Source organism: Pyrgilauda ruficollis, unplaced genomic scaffold, assembly GCF_017590135.1.
Source record: "Pyrgilauda ruficollis isolate IOZ18807 unplaced genomic scaffold, ASM1759013v1 scaffold20, whole genome shotgun sequence".
In the NCBI taxonomy this organism is placed as follows: Eukaryota; Metazoa; Chordata; class Aves; order Passeriformes; family Passeridae; genus Pyrgilauda; species Pyrgilauda ruficollis.
In genome coordinates this window covers 6,235,386-6,253,009 of record NW_024519207.1, presented here as the reverse complement: position 1 = coordinate 6,253,009, position 17,624 = coordinate 6,235,386, and the positions used below count along the sequence as shown (strand labels likewise).

Here is a 17,624-nt window from a genome sequence, read left to right as displayed (position 1 = left end):
TGTGCATCTGCCTGTCAATCTGAGACCCCCGCCCCCCTTAGGAGCTGCACTAAACAGGAAGGATGATTAAAAAAAGATAAAGGCTAATGGGCTGTGAGCTGCTTTTGACCAAACACCGGGATCTTTCAGCTGCTTTGTAAATGATTCAGATACATTTATAGAAATGTTTTGCTTCTATTTTGTGATTCCAAGTACGGGACTAATACTAAGATGCTAATTTTAAATGATGTTTTGGCCTTTGTCACTATCTAGTTCTAACTAAATGATTTATCTGTGATACGCATGTGGATAAGAACTCACAGCTGATGAATTAAAAAGCAGAGGAGAAAGGACATGTTTTCATTGCATTATAAACTCCTTAATGTCTTCAGAGCTTTAAAACCACTTAATTAAAGCTTTAATAAAACAATTCATACTTTGCACCCAGTGCACAAGCAGCATTAATGCTGGCCCATGTTTGGGTATGGATGCTGCAGTTCAGGGCTTGGCTCCTGAGTGTTGGGGTGTGGGGCTTCTGCTGTGTTAATCCAGATCCTGTGTATTTTACGACCTTCTGCTTCCAACCTATCCTGCCTGCAAAAGACCAGAGCCCACAGGCTCCTTGATCTCATAGTACTGTTTGCAGCAGACAGAGGAGTGATTTGAGGGGATGATGATATTCTTTTTCTGAGCTGGTGCTACAGGAGAGTTTTGAGGTCCCAAATGCATTATAACACAAGGGCAAATCTGCTGTTTAGTGGGCACGGAGACCTTCTTGAGTGCAGTGGCTATTGAGGGGACTTAAAAATGTGAGAATGAGGGAGAATAAGGTAACTTCTTAAAAATTTTTTTCAGTGGCACTTTCAGTGACTGCCCCCACTTCACTGCTCCATCAACTTGTGTCTATTCAGTGCTCAGCTACAACCTTTGCAGCAAATTTTTTGAAATCACAGCAGGAGCAGAAAGCAGTCTCTGTCCTCTTCAACCGAGAAGATGACAGCAGAGGAGGTCACTGATGACACGGGGAGCAGCTGCAGTGTGGCAGATCCGTGTGTTGCAGGTCAGCGTGGCCCTGGGCGAGCGTGGGCTCCACTGTTTGCTCTTCCTAACACGATTGCTGCCTCAGACACCAAGCTGGCAGCCAGTTCAGAGCATCTCCTCACTCGGGCTTGCTTGTCAATCTGTGCCTGCCCTTGTCCCTTGCTCGGTCCTTGTCCCTTGAAATCTGTGCTTAAACATAAATATTGTCCTCCCTCAGAGTATTAATTGCAAATGTACTGATGAGTGGGAGGTCCCTTTTCCTCTCGCATCTGGCTTGCTCTCTGGAGCTGTGCCACACTGAAAGTGGGTCATGTCAGAAAACTGAGGAGTGAGGAGGACCATGGCAGCTGTATCACTACTCTGATTTTGCTGGTTTGAAGTCATTATATGACTTCTTTCTAAAGGGATGCCGTGAGGTACTCAGTCCTCAGTACAGCAGAGGAGGAGGACAGAGTTTCAGTGTTCCCCCTTCCTCTCCCGAGGAATCCCAAGGGAGCTGGAGACAGTAGGAGACCTGCAGAGCAGTTTCAGATAATTCTGATGGAAAAAAATATATGATCATTTTGGTGCATCAAAATTCTACCACACTTTCTGCTGCTGAATGCAGCACTCAAGGGGAGCATCCTTGCTTCTAACAAACTGCATTTCTTTAAAAACCTCAAACTTATTCATAATTATAAATTTGGAAACCAAAGTAGGTGACTTTGCAGATGTTGAACGAAGCTGAAATGCAGATGTTGGTGCAGATGGCACGGAGCATGATTTAGCCATGACGACAGCAAAAATATGTGGGACACCATTCCTCATATCACCCTGCAGTATAACACATTTTCCTAACCGTGAATGTTATTTGTGGACTTTTTCCAGACCACAGTCTGCATATAATATAGTCATCTTACTCAGCCTGGCCAAAGAAGCTCATATAAAATATTCATTTAATGATTTGAACTGAAAAGGCTGTTGCTAAGAATGGGCTTTGTATCAAGTCCTGATATAAAAAGAACTTTTTTTCCTTCAATTTGTGAGATGTGTTTAGTTTATAGGTGCTGAGTGAATATTTCCACCCTCAGTAAGAGGTTCCAGGGACCAGTAAATTTTGGCTTGTGCTAGAATGAACTTATACCTATTTAAAAGAAAGCAAGCTCCTGCAATTTGTATGCAGGGAACATAGATGTTGTATTCTAATCCCTATGCCACAGTTCCATGAGGTTCACAAGCCTCAGTCTGTTCTGAGCACGTGCCTGGAAGTTTATTTGATGCCTGTTGCTGATGAGGAGGCTTAAGCACAAGAGCTGAAGGCTCATGGCTCTGATGTGTTGCTGACCTTGGCAGCTGAGCCTGCCCATCGTCAGCCAGGGTGGCTTTGTTCTGCTTGGTGCCCACAGCAGGGCTTGGCCAGGGCATGGCACACCCCACTGCTGCCCTGGGAGCCCGGTGTGCCTCCCCTGGCCACCCTCTCCTGGCCTCGCACCCGGGGTGATTCTGCTGCGCCTGAGGCTGCGCCTGGTGGATCTTCCTGGCTATTTCATCTGCTTTCCTCACCTCCGTCCTGATCACACCTGCTTTGCTGCTCAAGTCAAGCCAGCTCAGAAAGCTGAGCAGGTTGAAAATGAGGAATTTGTCCTTTCTTCCCCTGCTTGCTCTCTCTCCTTATGTTTCTTTTGGAACTGAGAGAACTCTGGTGCCAGATTACACCCGGCTTGTAGGAATCCACAGCCTCAGACAACCAGAGTCAGGTCTAGTTTCCAGCCCTACCTGGATTTGCACAGCTCAGCCTGTCCAAAGAAAAACTGTATGTGATGGGTGAAAAAACCAGGGTCAATATCTGAATTTTTTTTTTCTTTTTACATTTCCAAGTCTCAGTATATTTACTGCAAGGGGGTTTTTCTTGACTAGGATCGCACTACAAGTGTAGTAGTAGATCTGTGCTCTGATAGACAGAATTTTTCTGCATGCAGTCATGCCAGATGTTCAGCCTAAGGATGTTATGAGTAAAGTATCTAGTTTTTAAAAATAGATTTTCATTTTCATATGTTTGTCCTGTCAAAAGGTGGAGAATAGATGGTCATGCAAATTAAGTTATTAAATTTTTATAATTTTGTCCTTGTCTTTGAAAAAAACTCACCATCACTTTCATCCTGAAGAATTGCTGAATCTCTTCTGCAACCTTCCCACACACACTTATTTCCCACAAAATGCAGTTGATCTTAAAACATTTTATTCAGCGACAATGCTTTTCACATTGACACAGCGATCTCAAAAACAAAACCACTTCTGAATTAGGCAATTTGTTACTGTTTATTTTGGTGGTGTAAAGCCTGTCTCCTAGAAGAGGAAATCCTTTAGCTGAACAGTTTGCAAGCTATTTTTCTGTAGGGGAATTTGTTTGCTACAAATTGTTGTAAACAATCTGACACGCCTGAGTGAGACATCACCTGCATTTGCTCTCATTGAAATCCCATCTGGCTGGACTTTCTGCTTTTCTCTTCTTTTTTTTTTTTAATTTTTGCACCAAAGTTAAATAATAATCCCAAAAATGCCTGTGTAGTGTAACTAGCTGGCTAGTGGGCATGAACGCATTACATATAGAAACAGAATTAGACCGAAATCTGCATTACAAGAGGTAATTAAAATTACTACTGCTGATGTGACTAATGCTATTAAAGCATTAGTGATAGGTCAGGCCCTGCTCCAACTGGCAGCTCCATTCATTCGCTGAAACAGGGCCTTTCCATAAAAACTGGTGAGTGCAAAAGTGCCTTATTAAACTGTGAGAAGAGATGAAAAATACCTTAACACGCTTTAGAGGGGATGAATGACACACAAAGCTGACGCCTGCACTGCAGTGAGAGCAGCCACTGGTGCTGCTGTTAGGCAGACAAAGCCATGTTACTCTTAAGCATTCCCCTAATTAAAAATAAATGCATATTAGGAAGCTCTGCAAATCCCAGGAACATGAAAGAGGAGTGTTTGCTGAATTTTTGAGCAGTGAAATAACACTTCCAGTCCTGGTGAGACAGGGAAAAGCACAGTTGCTGCTTTGATTTCCCTGAGGTAGCGATGGGCATTAAAGCAGGTGAGAGATGTACAGCCTGGGGAAAATTTTGCCCTGAATTTTTATGATTTAGAGAGACACTGTCAGGTCAAATATGCTCTGCAATGAAATGTTATTAAAGCCAAAACCCAAACCCTTCCCTTCTGAACTGAAAATACAAAAAAAAGTTTCACTCATTTCTTCTCCCTTTCTCTCAAAATCTTCTGCAGTGCCCCTTCCCCTCCACTCATGACAGAGTCCTCCTGCAGTGCTGCATCCAGCTCTGGCCCCAGCACGGTAAGGACACAGACTGTGGGAGTGAGTCCAGAGGATGGACATAAAGATGGCCAGGGGGCTGGAGCACCTCTGCTATGGAGACAGCCTGAGAGAACTGGAGATGCTCAGCCTGGAAAAGAGAAGGCTCCAGGGACACCTTACAGCACCTTCCAGTACCTAAGGGGGCTCAGGAGAGCTGGAGAAGGACTTTTTACAAGGGCATGTAGCAACAGGACAAGGGGGGAATGGCCTGAAAGAGGGCAGGTTTAGAACTTCCACCCACCCCCATGGCCATGCCTGGGGGCATGGATGGATCCTACGGGCCCAAGGAACAAGAACTGAAATGCAACAGACATCTCCTGAAACAAAGATAAAACCAAATACTACAGAAAGGTAACTGTAATGCTGTAACTGTAATGAAAGGTAACTGTAAATGACAACTATACATGAAGTATAATTTAGAGGCATAATCAAACAAAAGATTAAAACTGGATTTATCATAGTTTTCCTTTAAATAGCACTAATTTTTTAATTATAAAGATAACAGTACTGCATTTAAATCTGTGGTGAGAAGATTTATCTGCACAAGTAGTGTAGAAAGCGTCCAGTGCATCTGCTAATTAATTGCAAGAAAAAGATTATTTTTTCAGGACTGCTGGCAATGAAGGCAGATGTGCTAAAGGAATTTCCATGTAAACACACATTTAGTAAGAGCCTTATCAATATTTCAATACTTTATTGCATTTAGTATCTCATCATATGTTTACAGGACCAAGATATTTTTATTTTGAAGCACACTTCCCCTTAGTAGCAGCATCTGTGTGTATGTGCATACATGTGCATTTGTCCCAACCAGGGAAAACCTTCTAAACCTTCTCCTCCCAATTCCAAACAGGAACTGCATCTTCAATCTCTTTGTTTTCACATATATAGTTATCATAACAATGCTAACAAGACTTTGAAAAATGTCTTCCGTCCCCTCTTGTCATAAAGAGTTTGAAAGCTGACCAGGCTTCAAAACTCATCCTAAACAGGGGAGATTTTTGATGGTCTGGTAAAGATTTTTGCTGCAGGACTGATGGACGAGAGAACGACCACCATAAGCTGGATCCTTTAAAACACCGATGGTTGTATTTAATGAGACCAAATTAATTTGCCTCTTCCCTTCTAAAGATACTGCTCAAGGTGCAGCTTGATCAACTGCAAGACTAAGAGAAAAATTAAAATAATTGCAATTCCTCCTTCAGATTTTTGTAGGCATTCTTCCTGAATGTTCTGTTATTCAGTTACTCTGTAATTAGTATCAGTTATGATGCACATCCCCCACACCAGCGTCATTAAATCATACATTCAATTCATCGAGTATTCCACTGTTCCCAAAGAACTACAAAATAGCTCTTCTTTAGTACATAAAGAGGAATTATCACCTTATGGGACAAGCCAAACACCAACTGATTGAATCATAAAGTAAGTCTTTACAACTAACTTGGATATTAAATACATTCTAACACAGATATCTTGCTAAAATACTTTTCCCTCTTCCTTTATAAAAAAATAATTTATTTTTTCATGCCTAAATCTCTCCTCCAGTTTAACCTTCAAATGACCCAAGAAAAACAGACTGTGAACATGCTCTAGCAAAACACTAGTAACCTTTTTGTCTTCTGATTGAAGAGCCAACCCCATGTGCTGAGGCCATCTGAGGGATTCTGTGTAACACTGCAGTGGGTGCAGCATCATCAGCTGTGCAAAGGAATTGTGCAAAGTTTCCTTCTTGGAAATGCTGCCTCTTGGGTTCTTAAGAGTGTTTTGACCCTTTCCCGTTATTTTTCATAGGCAGAACTGAACCAAATTTTTTTTGTTTCTTTTACTTCTTAACAGCCACTTTCTCTAGGTCTGACAACTCGGAGCACTGTGCCTGATCAGATAATGAATGTTTACGCGTGATGGTCCGTGTTTCCAAACTGCTCCATTGTTCCCAGTGTCGGGTGAAGCCCTGATGCCCATCGAGACAAGAAAACAACAGGAGAGGAAGGAAGGATTTCCTGCCTGGCAAGAGCAGGCCTGTTTAAATCAGAGATGGAGTTAACCATCCATTCAAACATATGCACCTGAAACACTGACACAGATTGCCTGGATCTGCCTTGCACAGGATTACCAAATCCCAGTGAACTGTGTTTAATGAAACAGGGGGACATGATTCCATAGTGCTGGCAACATGGCAAGCAGAGGAATGATCACAGATTGTCCTTTGTTTGTTTGTCCCTCCAGAAAAGCATTCATTGTGTTGCCATCCTCTGCCCTTTGAATGTGCTGAGTCGCTTGAGAGACTCTGGGGGAAATTTACAGCCTGGCCGTCATGTAGATTATGGTTGCTTGGCTGATTAAAGAAGGGTATGTATTTTATTAATAATTGTGTTTATCCTCAGCTTTAGGGTTTGTACCTCCAGCAGGAGTGGGTTTCCCCTTTGAGTTCACACCCGGTGACATCAGTGATGCTTAGGCACTTGACAACAGGGTAGATGTGAAGATCTGCTGCAAAATTTGAGGGATCTCTTTGGTATCCATGGCAATGAAAGACCGACCTGCTGGCAGTGTCCTCTGCAGCCTAAAAAGCAGAATGAGGGACAAAACACAATTAACACCTCAAATTATCTTCCCTACCACAAGATTGGATGCCTCACATTGCTGTCACCATGCAATTAAAGGTTTGGGAAAGCAACAAAGGGAGAAACACTGAGAGCAGGCAGGGCACAGAGCTCCTTTCAGCAACACAAACAAGAGTGCTTCCAGAGATTTCTATCCACATCCTCTTTCTCACATGCCAGAACTCCACTTAGATCAAGGTCCTGGTGATCCCCTGAGGTGTCACCACAAATGATTGCTGAGGACAGCTACAGGTTTACACTGGAAATGAAGATATCCTAAGTTGACGACTGTGAACCCAAAGCTCTTTCAATTCAACAAGTCCAATGATTCCAACTATGCTCTTTCTATTTCTTCTTTGACATGGCTGCAGGTTACACAGAAATGTATTCTGCCAATAGTAACCTGACATTTTTATTCACAGCTTAACCCACCCTTAAAAGTCAAACTACATGCATGTTACAAATCCCAGTTCGTTCATGTCCAGTTAGCAGGCTTGGGATTTATTTTTTCTATGCTTTTTACAGGAGATTTTGCTCTACACTATTCCTCCAAGTGAGTAAACTCTCACTTTTAAAATTAGTTTAAAAAATACTGCAGTAAAATGCAGTAAAAATACTGCAGTAAAGTTAGTTTTAAAAATAATGCAGCAAAAATACTGCAACAGAGAATTCCCTTCTTCCCCCACAGCAGTTACAGGAAGGCTTTGTCTAATTCTGCACTTCCACATACATAGAAATGCATTTCAGTGACAGCACTGTGTGCATTTTCCATACCAGTGAATTAGGCCATTATAAGATCTCTTACACAGCAGGGCATGGTCAAAGATTATTTATTTTATTTAAAAAATTTATATCAAAAGTAAAGGGACTTTCTGTAATTATAATATTTCAGAATTGATTCTGTTTTGATGATCAACACTCTCTGATGTACAGACCTGCAGCCACAACTCATGGTGTCTGTGCAGTCCTATCTTTCAGCCCTTTACTGCTTAAAATTATCTACTGAGGGCCAGCTCCCTTTCAGATTTCCCTCATTCTCCTCTAGTTGAAGACTCAAACAGAAAAGACACTGTTGATATTTGTGGCTATGCCAGCTTTTTGCTGTAGGTAGTGGTCCTCACTGGATATGGAACCTGAAAGAACATCAGGGACAGAATTTCTTTTTTTCCCCTTGTGCCCAAACATTTTAAAGTGAAATTATGTAGGAGAACTAAACCCAAGCATACTGTCTCAGAAACTCCAAAGAATTTATGTCTTTAACACAAGGGGTGTATCTGAATCAAACCTTTGGCTGTTTGGAAGACAAGTCCAGCATCTTTTGTTTTAATCTCTTTTCTTAGGTCTACACACACTGGAACCATATATTGGGCAATACCGAAGGCACTATTATGATTACATGGTGACACTACATAAGGGTATAGTGCACATCCAGCAGCAGGAGGATGGCATCAGCTGCTCCCTTTGGATGCACAGGATGCTCTGAACTTGCTGGCTATAAGGATGTCTGCAGATCCACAAGCCAGTCTCCTCCCTGACACAACTCAGGAGCTACAGCTTCTTGCCAGTACATTAATAATGAAAATAGTAAAAAAAGATGCATGAAAACTTGGATGTGACCTGTCAATGTGCACTTGCAGCCCAGAAAGCCAGTTGTACCCTGGCTTTCTTTCATCAAAAGCAGCACAGCCAGGAGGGTGAGTGAAGTGATTCTGCCCCTCTACTCCACTCTGGTGAGACCCCACCTGGAGTGCTGTGTACAGCCCTGTGGTCCTCAGCACAGGAAAGACATGGACCTGTTGGAGTGGGTCCAGAGGAGGGCCACAAAAATGGTCAGCAGGATGAAGCACTTCTGCTATGAAGACAGGCTGAGAGAGTTGGGGTTGTTCAGCCTGGAAAGTCCAGGGAGACCTTATTGAGGCCTTTCAATAAATAAAGGGAGCTCATAAGGACATAGGGACAGTTTTTACTGGGGCCTGTAATGACAGGATAAGATGTAGCAGTTTTAAACTGGAAGTGGGTAGATTTAGACTAGAGATATGGAACAAATTTTTACAATGAGAGTGATGATGCACTGGCACAGGTCATCCAGAGAAGTTGTGAAAGACATCCCTGCTCATAGCTTGAGGGTTGGAATAGATGATATTTAAAGGTCCCTTCCAACCCAAATCATTCTACGATTTTATGATACTATGACCAAAACCTTGGAGCGCAACAACAGCATCAGCAACTCACTGCAATAAAAGCATAATTTACATTTATGCTGAATGAAAGCAAACAGTACTAGGCATAAACCAAACACTTACCTATCTGCCTGGTCTCCCAAGGATCCTATAAATATGGCAAAAGCATTGACTTGAGTGTTGGTGGTCAAGACCTGTGCAAACTTCGATGGCGGAATTCCGTAACGCTCCAGATTTGCGTCACTTAAGACGATAACAAAATACTCGTCAGCCTCCTCCTTGGCAATTTCCCGAATGGCATGTTCTGTCCCTTCCAAGGTATGGTCTCCACTCATGCAGAACTGAGCGTGGGCATGCATGGTCTGTGTGCACAGCATAACCACGTGGAAACATGTAAGATAATTTTAGGAACAAGCATTCATTTCAGCTAGCACAGGAGGGAGTAAATATTAAGTACTGCTGTGTTAGGGGATCTATCAGAAATGCAGACAGTGCTCCAGATAGAAAAGAAGATGCTTTTTGTACATAATATGTCATATTTTAAGATAGGCAGCACTTTTCAAAAACACAGTTGGTCAAACAATCAAAACCCACACAGGGACTTAATTAGACTGGGCCTTAGGGAAGGTAAAGTACTTTGGTCAGCTGCAGTTTGGGTAGATACATTCCTAGGTATTTTAAGAAGAAAACAAGTTACTAATGCTGTGAACAGCTCCTGCATGTTCATAGTTTGCACTGGACTTCCAAATCCTAGTAGTGTCTTGGTTATTATCAAATATCTGATTCCTGACAGTGGCAGTCACATTTAAAAACGATAAAACATTTTGTTTGAACTGTTACCAAATAAATACACCATATGCATCAATGAAGCTGTTATCTATGTAGAAGACCAGGAATTTTAGAAGTTACTAAATCAGGTTCTTCTAATCAAAGGAGCTATTTTAAAAATAGTTTTTGAAGGAAGCTCAGATACATGCTTCTAGCCTATCAAGCTGCCAATCAGGTAAATCCTACAATTTTTCTTCATCCTACTATAGAAAAAGTTTGGTGAATATACTCGCTTTGCCATTGTGATTTAACATGTTTCCAATTTAGCACTGACACATTTTCCCAATGCTGCTGTGATGCATTACTTCTTGAAGGTACCACGATAAATCACTGACCTGGGACCCCTCTACATTTTTGAATGAGTCACTTGTACACTAATAATATCACATGATTTGGGCAGAGCTATCTATATCACTGTATAATCTTTGGAACTTCCCCTATCCTTTGACAGGAAGTCAAAATGACACATTTAGGGCGTAGAAGTCCAGAATAAGGCGTACCCAGCTTCTACTATTTTGGCCCAATTTGTTTTCCGCCATGTTTCTGTAAGGTCCTGTTTAAATTTAAGGAAATATACAGATTTTTGCTTTCTTGTCTTTATTTTACTATCCTCATGTTTTGTATTCTGTGACCTGCCTACAATTTTATCTTTGCAGTCATAAAACCCTTATTTACCAGCATCACTTTTACCTTAAGAATCTCTAATCTTTGCTTATTATTCTTGGGAACTTCGTCACTCCCAACCAAGGCGATGTTGAAGCCATCTCCTGAATGTCCAACAATGTCGTACTACAAGAAAGAAACATCATCAGTCACCTGTTAGTCACAAATGGCTCTTGGCTCACAATGACGTAAGACAGATCAAAGGCAATTTGCAATTTTCAACAGAAGACCCCAAGTACTGTTCCCTGTTTCTGTTTATGAGCTGTTTAAGGGAACTACTTGCAATTTATCACTGACACAAAAACATAGGAAAGAATTGCTAAATAATGAAATTAAGGAACAGTTCCTTATTTTCGTGATCTGTTTTTCACATCATCCCACCAAATGTAGAGTGGTGATGTGTAAGATCAAGACCTTGCCCTCTCACATTGTCCATATATTTCTTTTAAAGCAGCAATTTTCACCCTCTTGAGTCTGACAAACAAGAAGCACATTGTTTGAGAGTAGCTCCTATGTTTGATGAATCTTTTTGGTGACCTCATTCTGCTCTGAAAAAAAAAAAAAGTCTTACAAATCCCCTTTCTTGAAAATCAGCACTCCTTATTTTTGTGCATAACAGATCAAAGCCATTGCTGAAAGTATGTAGAGAAGTGAATTCCAAGAGCCCCTGTATGTTTTCAAAGGAGATGGTGTGCACATCATTCTCCTGTGAGATGCTGCAAAACTGACATGTAGAACCACAATAGTTCAAATATCCTGGTGAACAAATAACGCAATATTGCGAAGGCCTCTGTTTCATGTGAGAGCTTCATTGTTCTTACATGAAAACCAAGACAAGCTGAGTTATGGCAAGGTCCTGACCTGCCCTTTGTGTTATGGATGTGGCAGTCACCCCAGGGAGAATTCATGAGCAGGACAAAAATGGATTTAAGAGCTGTGTACACCAAGCAAGAGAGCACAGTGTACAGAATCTGAGCCCAGAGAGACTGAGCTGGCAATTCCTCAGCATGAACATGCCTGTATTTCCCCCTGCCTTTACTTCACAGACCTGCCTTTACTTCACAGGCAGCCCTGATGCAGTATTTCACCTTTCTGTTTTCTTTTTTTTAAGTACTGTTACAGGTTCCTGCTGGGTTCACCATCCCTAATTCCCACATAATCATTTGGTGAAAGGCAGGTCTATTCCTCATAGTTTTTCTGTCTTTTCTTTCCTGTTGAAAGACACTTTATTTGGTGTAAGTCAGGTCCTAGAGAGAGGAGAAATGGCAGTCTTTATAGACAAAGGTCTTTTTGTTTCGACATCACTAATTTGCTTAAAAATGAATCAAAAGAAAGCTAGAGCAGCTGGAACAACTTTTAAAGGCGACACCTCACTCTGTTAGAGAGCAAACGTGCCACATACTATGGATTATTTCACCCAAGGTCAGACCATTTTATGACAGCCCCAAGGAAACGAAACTTCCTTTCCCTAGGAAATCTTTATATAATCTAGTCCCCACACAATCCCATTTCTTTCTGCTCTGTTGGCTTTTCCCATTTTTGCTCTCCTCAGCTCTTACGTGCCTAGTATTTGCTACCAAGCCTCATGTCTTTGTCTGCCACATGCTTTCTCTTCAAAACCTATTTCTTATCACCAATAATGCTTCAGACTCTCTCTTGATGGATATGAAGACATGGCAAATGAAAATACACAAATTTTGAGAATAATGCTGAGGTTACATTCAGCATACTTCCTAAATAAAACAGGAATATATCCTGTTTAATAAAATCTGAACCACACACAGGGAATATGTGCATGAGTATTGTTTTAAAAATTAGAGACTGTTCAAATCAGAGGAACTAAATAAAGCAGAGGTTTAATGGAGCAGAAAATATACAGTGCTCGTGGTTCTTATGCAATGTCAGAAATGCCCACACATCTTCAGGGTAAGCTCTTAATTACAAAACCCTGCACATCCTCTGCTGAGCAGTTTTGCATTCGGTATCACTTTTAAATCAACAACCTAACTATGTAAAGCAAAATGCTGCCTTCTCCTGTGTAAAAAGGCTGATCCCTTTGTAGAAGGCTCCTTCCTGGCTTCCTGGCTTTCTCCCACTGGCTGTCCTTGTGTCAGCTCTGCCATACTGAGTTCATGGGAATAGGCCAAACTTGCTTGGGAATATCATTGTGGTTCTTGACATACACCAGTAACAGATCGAGCCTTCATCTCAAACAGTCTGAGTTTAAACTCAGTGTGACAGTCTGTGTAAGGGCAATTGCTGGATCTCCGGATGAAACACTAGATGCTGACCCTACAGCAGGGCCCCCCTCCACATTCTTGCACAAGGCGGGAACAGACAACCTGGTTACAGGCAAGGCGAGGCTGAAATGATCTGAGCAAACTATTGCAGGCACGGAAAGGCATCCACCTGGGAACATCATGTCCTGTCTGCTCCCTGCTCAGATAGCTGCTTATTATTCTTTGTGTGTGCCCATGCATGCACCCGATACGATATGTGTGCTTATCTTTAGCAGATGTTATCAGTTTCCTTGCTTCTTTGCTGACAGCTTACTATGCTATTTGTGATTTAAAAACATTTGGTGAGGCAGTAGGGAAGAAGTGGCTATTTTATTCATTCTGACTGCTGCTTTCTGGGTCAAGTAGGGTCTCCAGAACAACAGAGTGAGATCCTGCTGCGCTGGGGAAAAGAGGAGCTGTGGTCAACAGCCTTCATGCGCTGGTCCTCATGGTTCTATGATCTCTCTGGAAGCCAAGTCAAGGAGTAGCCAAAATCTAATGAGTGTGAGTTTGGTTTTGGGAAGCTCAGCTCCCCAAACTGTGAGGCTGGATGAGTTCATAGCAAGGGAATGTAGCTGCACTGACTTGGATTGACTTAAATCAACATAAGATTGCAGGCTGGGAGGGACACTCTTCCTGGGTGGGGGAGGCTCACAGTAAAGTTCTAGAGGTGACAGAAGAGACATGTCTGCCCAGGAGAATGTATTGAATCTGTCACAATTTAGGAAAACAGAGTTTGGGAGAGGAGCAAAACTGGAGCAAAGAAGCTCACTCTGAAATGGCAAAGAATAAAAATATTTCCTGCAGGAAATTATTACCTCCTCCTGATCTGTGTACTAGTAAATTAACCCTTAGATTTCATATTACCTTCGTGCACTCATTGTAAAGAAAAGGTGCAGACAGCTCCTCAGTCCTGGTCAACTGGGAGCCCCAACACATGCAGGCACATGCAGACTGTGTCAAAACCAGTTTCCTTCCTTTGCAGTAGCTAAAGACGAGCACAGAAGAAGGGCCTTTGAAAAGCAGGGATCCAATCTGATGCTTTTTCCCCATAAACTCCCTAAGGAGGATTTATGTGGATGGAGTTACAAGTGAGAGAAAAGCTGTGATACAATCTTATTTGAAACAGACTTTGTTTTTCTTTTACAAAATTGCAAGCAAAGGCTCTCAGGACAAATCCAGCAGCAAAACACATTTGCCATAGTGCAGCTTAATTGAAATAATATATTATTGTGGTACACCAGAGCTTGTTTTCCAATAGCCTCAGGTACACTGAGACAAGGACTGCTCTATTCAGGGTACACAATATGTAAACATGTATCTCAAAATATCATCATTTTGTTGGTTTCTTTCCATAGGAAAAGGTTAAAACAATCTCTGTTCCACTGCCACATTTTGCACTGAATGGATGGTTCATGCTGCCTAAAATGGGTAAAATGGAAGACTTTGTCTTCTGCAGCTGCCATGCCAAAAGGTTTCATTTCTGAAGGCATTAAAAAAGCTGAAAGAAGATGTGTGCTGAATGTAAAAGGCAGTGTGAATTAGACTCTGCTGGAGGGCTAGATCTTTATAAATTCATCTCTTCTTTGGACAACACCAAACATTCTATTTTTCTGAATTTATTTTAAATCTTTTGTTTATCATTTAAAATAAACTATTCTGCCAGACATGTGGACCATTTCTTCTTTTCCTGAATTAGCAAAGCTGCCTCCACAGTAAATTTTACAAACACAGAATGCTGGAAGAGGCATATAAAATCTTCAATATCCTTTCAGTGTAGCTATAAATAACAATTCAGGCTTTTCCTACCCATTACATAACATGCTATTTATTGAGTCACAATATTTTTAAGGCTTCATAAAATTGCTGTTGGATAATTTACTGGACATGCCTCCTCAATCTGCCATTATGTGTGCAAATCACAGTAACCGGGGAATGACAAAACATACAGTTTGTGACAGACATCGTACTACCTCAGATAAAAAAGAGAACAAACTAACAAACTGCCCTCCTGTGCATTGTCAAACAACTGGCACCTAAAATGGGATGTTCAGAAGATGGGCCTCCTGTTTTCCCCTTGACAAGGAATGATTCACTACTTCAATATCCTTTCAGTGTAGCTATAAATAACAATTCAGGCTTTTCCTACCCATTACATAATATGCTATTTATTGAGTCTGCACTTATGGGAAATGGAAGTAGGGAGGATGTTCCACATGAGCATAAAAAGCTGAAAAATACCTGCTGCACTTGTCTGACTTTATAAATGGTAACTTCGTTACCTGCTTGGTGCAGTCACATATCCAATACTCAGGCCTTCTGTATAAGAAGGCAAGAAGAAACTATTTTCCACCTTCAGTCAGTGCTGTTAAGATCATCAGACAATCAATATCATCCCTGATACCAAGGGGTACCACCCATGGGGAAAGCTCAGCTGGGTAGGATAAAACAGCAAGGAAAAGCCCATCTGATTAATTCAAAACTGTATGTAGCAAAGAAGTAAACCAAGCACCATCAGAAAAGTCATCCTGAGCAAAAGCCAGGAATTGCTTTCCAAAGTCTCCACTGCAGTTAGATAGCTGAAGAGAACTTTACCATGTAAATCCCCATTGATTAACAAGCTAGATGATCCCCTTGGTTCAACAAGTTTTGCAAGATACCCCTCAAATTTGCAGCATATGTTGTTGTGAGCTGTGCAGATGGGGCTACAAGAGGAACAGATAACAGCAGGCATATCTGAAGGCTGAAAAAGTCTATTTTTATAAAACCAGGGAAGAAGAGAATATGGAAAAAAGAAAACAGTGATAAACTGCAGATTTTTAATTGAACACTATAGAGTTGTGTGTTCTTCTTTTTCAAATGGTTCCTCTCCAATGACCCACTAAAAAATGACCAATTAGGCTGTTTCTTATATTTTTAACAGTATTTTGTATATCTAAAGGCATTCTCTTATCCCCAAATGCCTCTGCCAAGGGACTTTGTCAATTGCTTTTGGCTAAGGAGACTCTACCAACCAACAAACCAACCTTGCTTGTCACACACATAGATACCTTACTTCCCTTTACAAAACACCACAGTATATCAGATATGAGAAAGATATGCTACGTTTGCAGACATACCGAAACTTCAGCTTTGTCCTGACAAAAATCAGCAGCATCATGCAAAATGTCAAGAGTTGTACAGAATGGAGTCAGTGGTATTTTAAAAAAGTCATTGCCTTTCCTGCTCTCTGAAGCCTGACCCATAGATTTTAAAATTACAGAACTGAAGAGAGTTTGTAATGATCTTAGCTAATCCTCCACAGTGTGCTGGCTGCATGTCTACTCCTACATGTCATTCCTTTAGCATGCATTTGAGGGTTCTGGGTTCTCAGCTTTAGAGCTGCACTGGAAATAAGGACAAATGGTTATCTGCCATTGTGCTACATCCTTCTCCAGTGTTATCACTTTCTAAGCCATTTTCCTCAGCTGTATGAATGTAACATAATTTGTTGTTCAAATAAAAGCAGAATGAACAATTGTCCCTGGTCATCATTTCTGTTTCAGTCAAGACTTTATTTTGATTTTTATCTCTTCCACACGGAGCAGTTCTTACTAAGTGACTTGCTTAGTTATTTAGTCATTCCTTGTACCTTGTATGGGGACACTTCCATACCTTTTGCAATCTTTGTTACCCTCTTTTCTTTTTCATCTCTACAGAAACTTTTGTGAGATGGGGGAGCAAAATTGCACACATTACTCCTAATGTGAATGCACTATGGATGTTTATAGCAACATTCTCATGCATTCTCCTTTCTTCTCTCTTCTTTTGTTAATAGTTTAGAACATTCTATTAGTTTTTTTGACAGCTGGTGAGAACGGAGTGTTCAAAGAACCACACAACATAATTACAAGACATCTTTGTTGGGCACCAGTCTATAGCTGAGAGCGAGGACTAACAAAAAGCTGAGACTTTCTCACTGTGTATTTAAGACCAAAATTATTTTCTTCCATCTGCAGTACTTTACATTGAAAATCACTAAACATCACCTACCATTTTATTTCTTAATCACCTTTTATGGCTAGGTCCTTATTCAACTTCTTGTAGCTGGATTCCCCTTGTTACTTTCTCAAATAACTTCACATAATTAGCAACTTTTGTCATCTCATCCCCTTTAACAGATCACTCATGTATACACAGAACTACAAAACAGCATAGACTCTGGCACAGATCCCACCACAGCTCCACCAATGACCCACTAAAAAATGACCAATTAGGCTGTTTCTTATATTTTTAACAGTATTTTGTATATCTAAAGGCATTCTCTTATCCCCAAATGCCTCTGCCAAGGGACTTTGTCAATTGCTTTTGGCTAAGGAGACTCTACCAACCAACAAACCAACCTTGCTTGTCACACACATAGATACCTTACTTCCCTTTACAAAACACCACAGTATATGATATTTATCCTTGTGCCCACTACTTTTCTGTGTGGATGATCTTGTATTTTGCCATACTCATATCTGTGTTGCTCAGATATGCCTGATTTACCAAGCTACACAAATTATGCTGCATAATTGAACTGTCATTGAAAATATTTGTCCTTAACTTTTCTATTATCAGTTAGCAGAAGATACACGGACAGCAGAACCAACAAAGCCCTGATTTCCAATTATTTTTTAAATTACATTTGAGTTCCCACATGTTTTCTCTGGGC

General features: G+C 41.1%; 1 protein-coding gene across 1 annotated transcript in view; it reads right to left on the bottom strand.

Moving 5' to 3' along the window:
• Positions 1-5,051: 5,051 nt before the first annotated feature.
• The window catches only part of VWA8 (von Willebrand factor A domain containing 8), a 181,970-nt gene continuing 169,397 nt past the window's right edge, over positions 5,052-17,624 (bottom strand). Inside the window, exons 43-45 of the mRNA XM_041466938.1 lie at positions 10,677-10,775; positions 9,282-9,520; positions 5,052-6,938 (exon numbers count right to left, since the gene is read on the bottom strand). Of these exons, the coding sequence (XP_041322872.1) occupies positions 6,830-6,938; positions 9,282-9,520; positions 10,677-10,775 (447 nt within the window). The 3' untranslated portion in view covers positions 5,052-6,829. The remainder of the gene's footprint in view (positions 6,939-9,281; positions 9,521-10,676; positions 10,776-17,624) is intronic.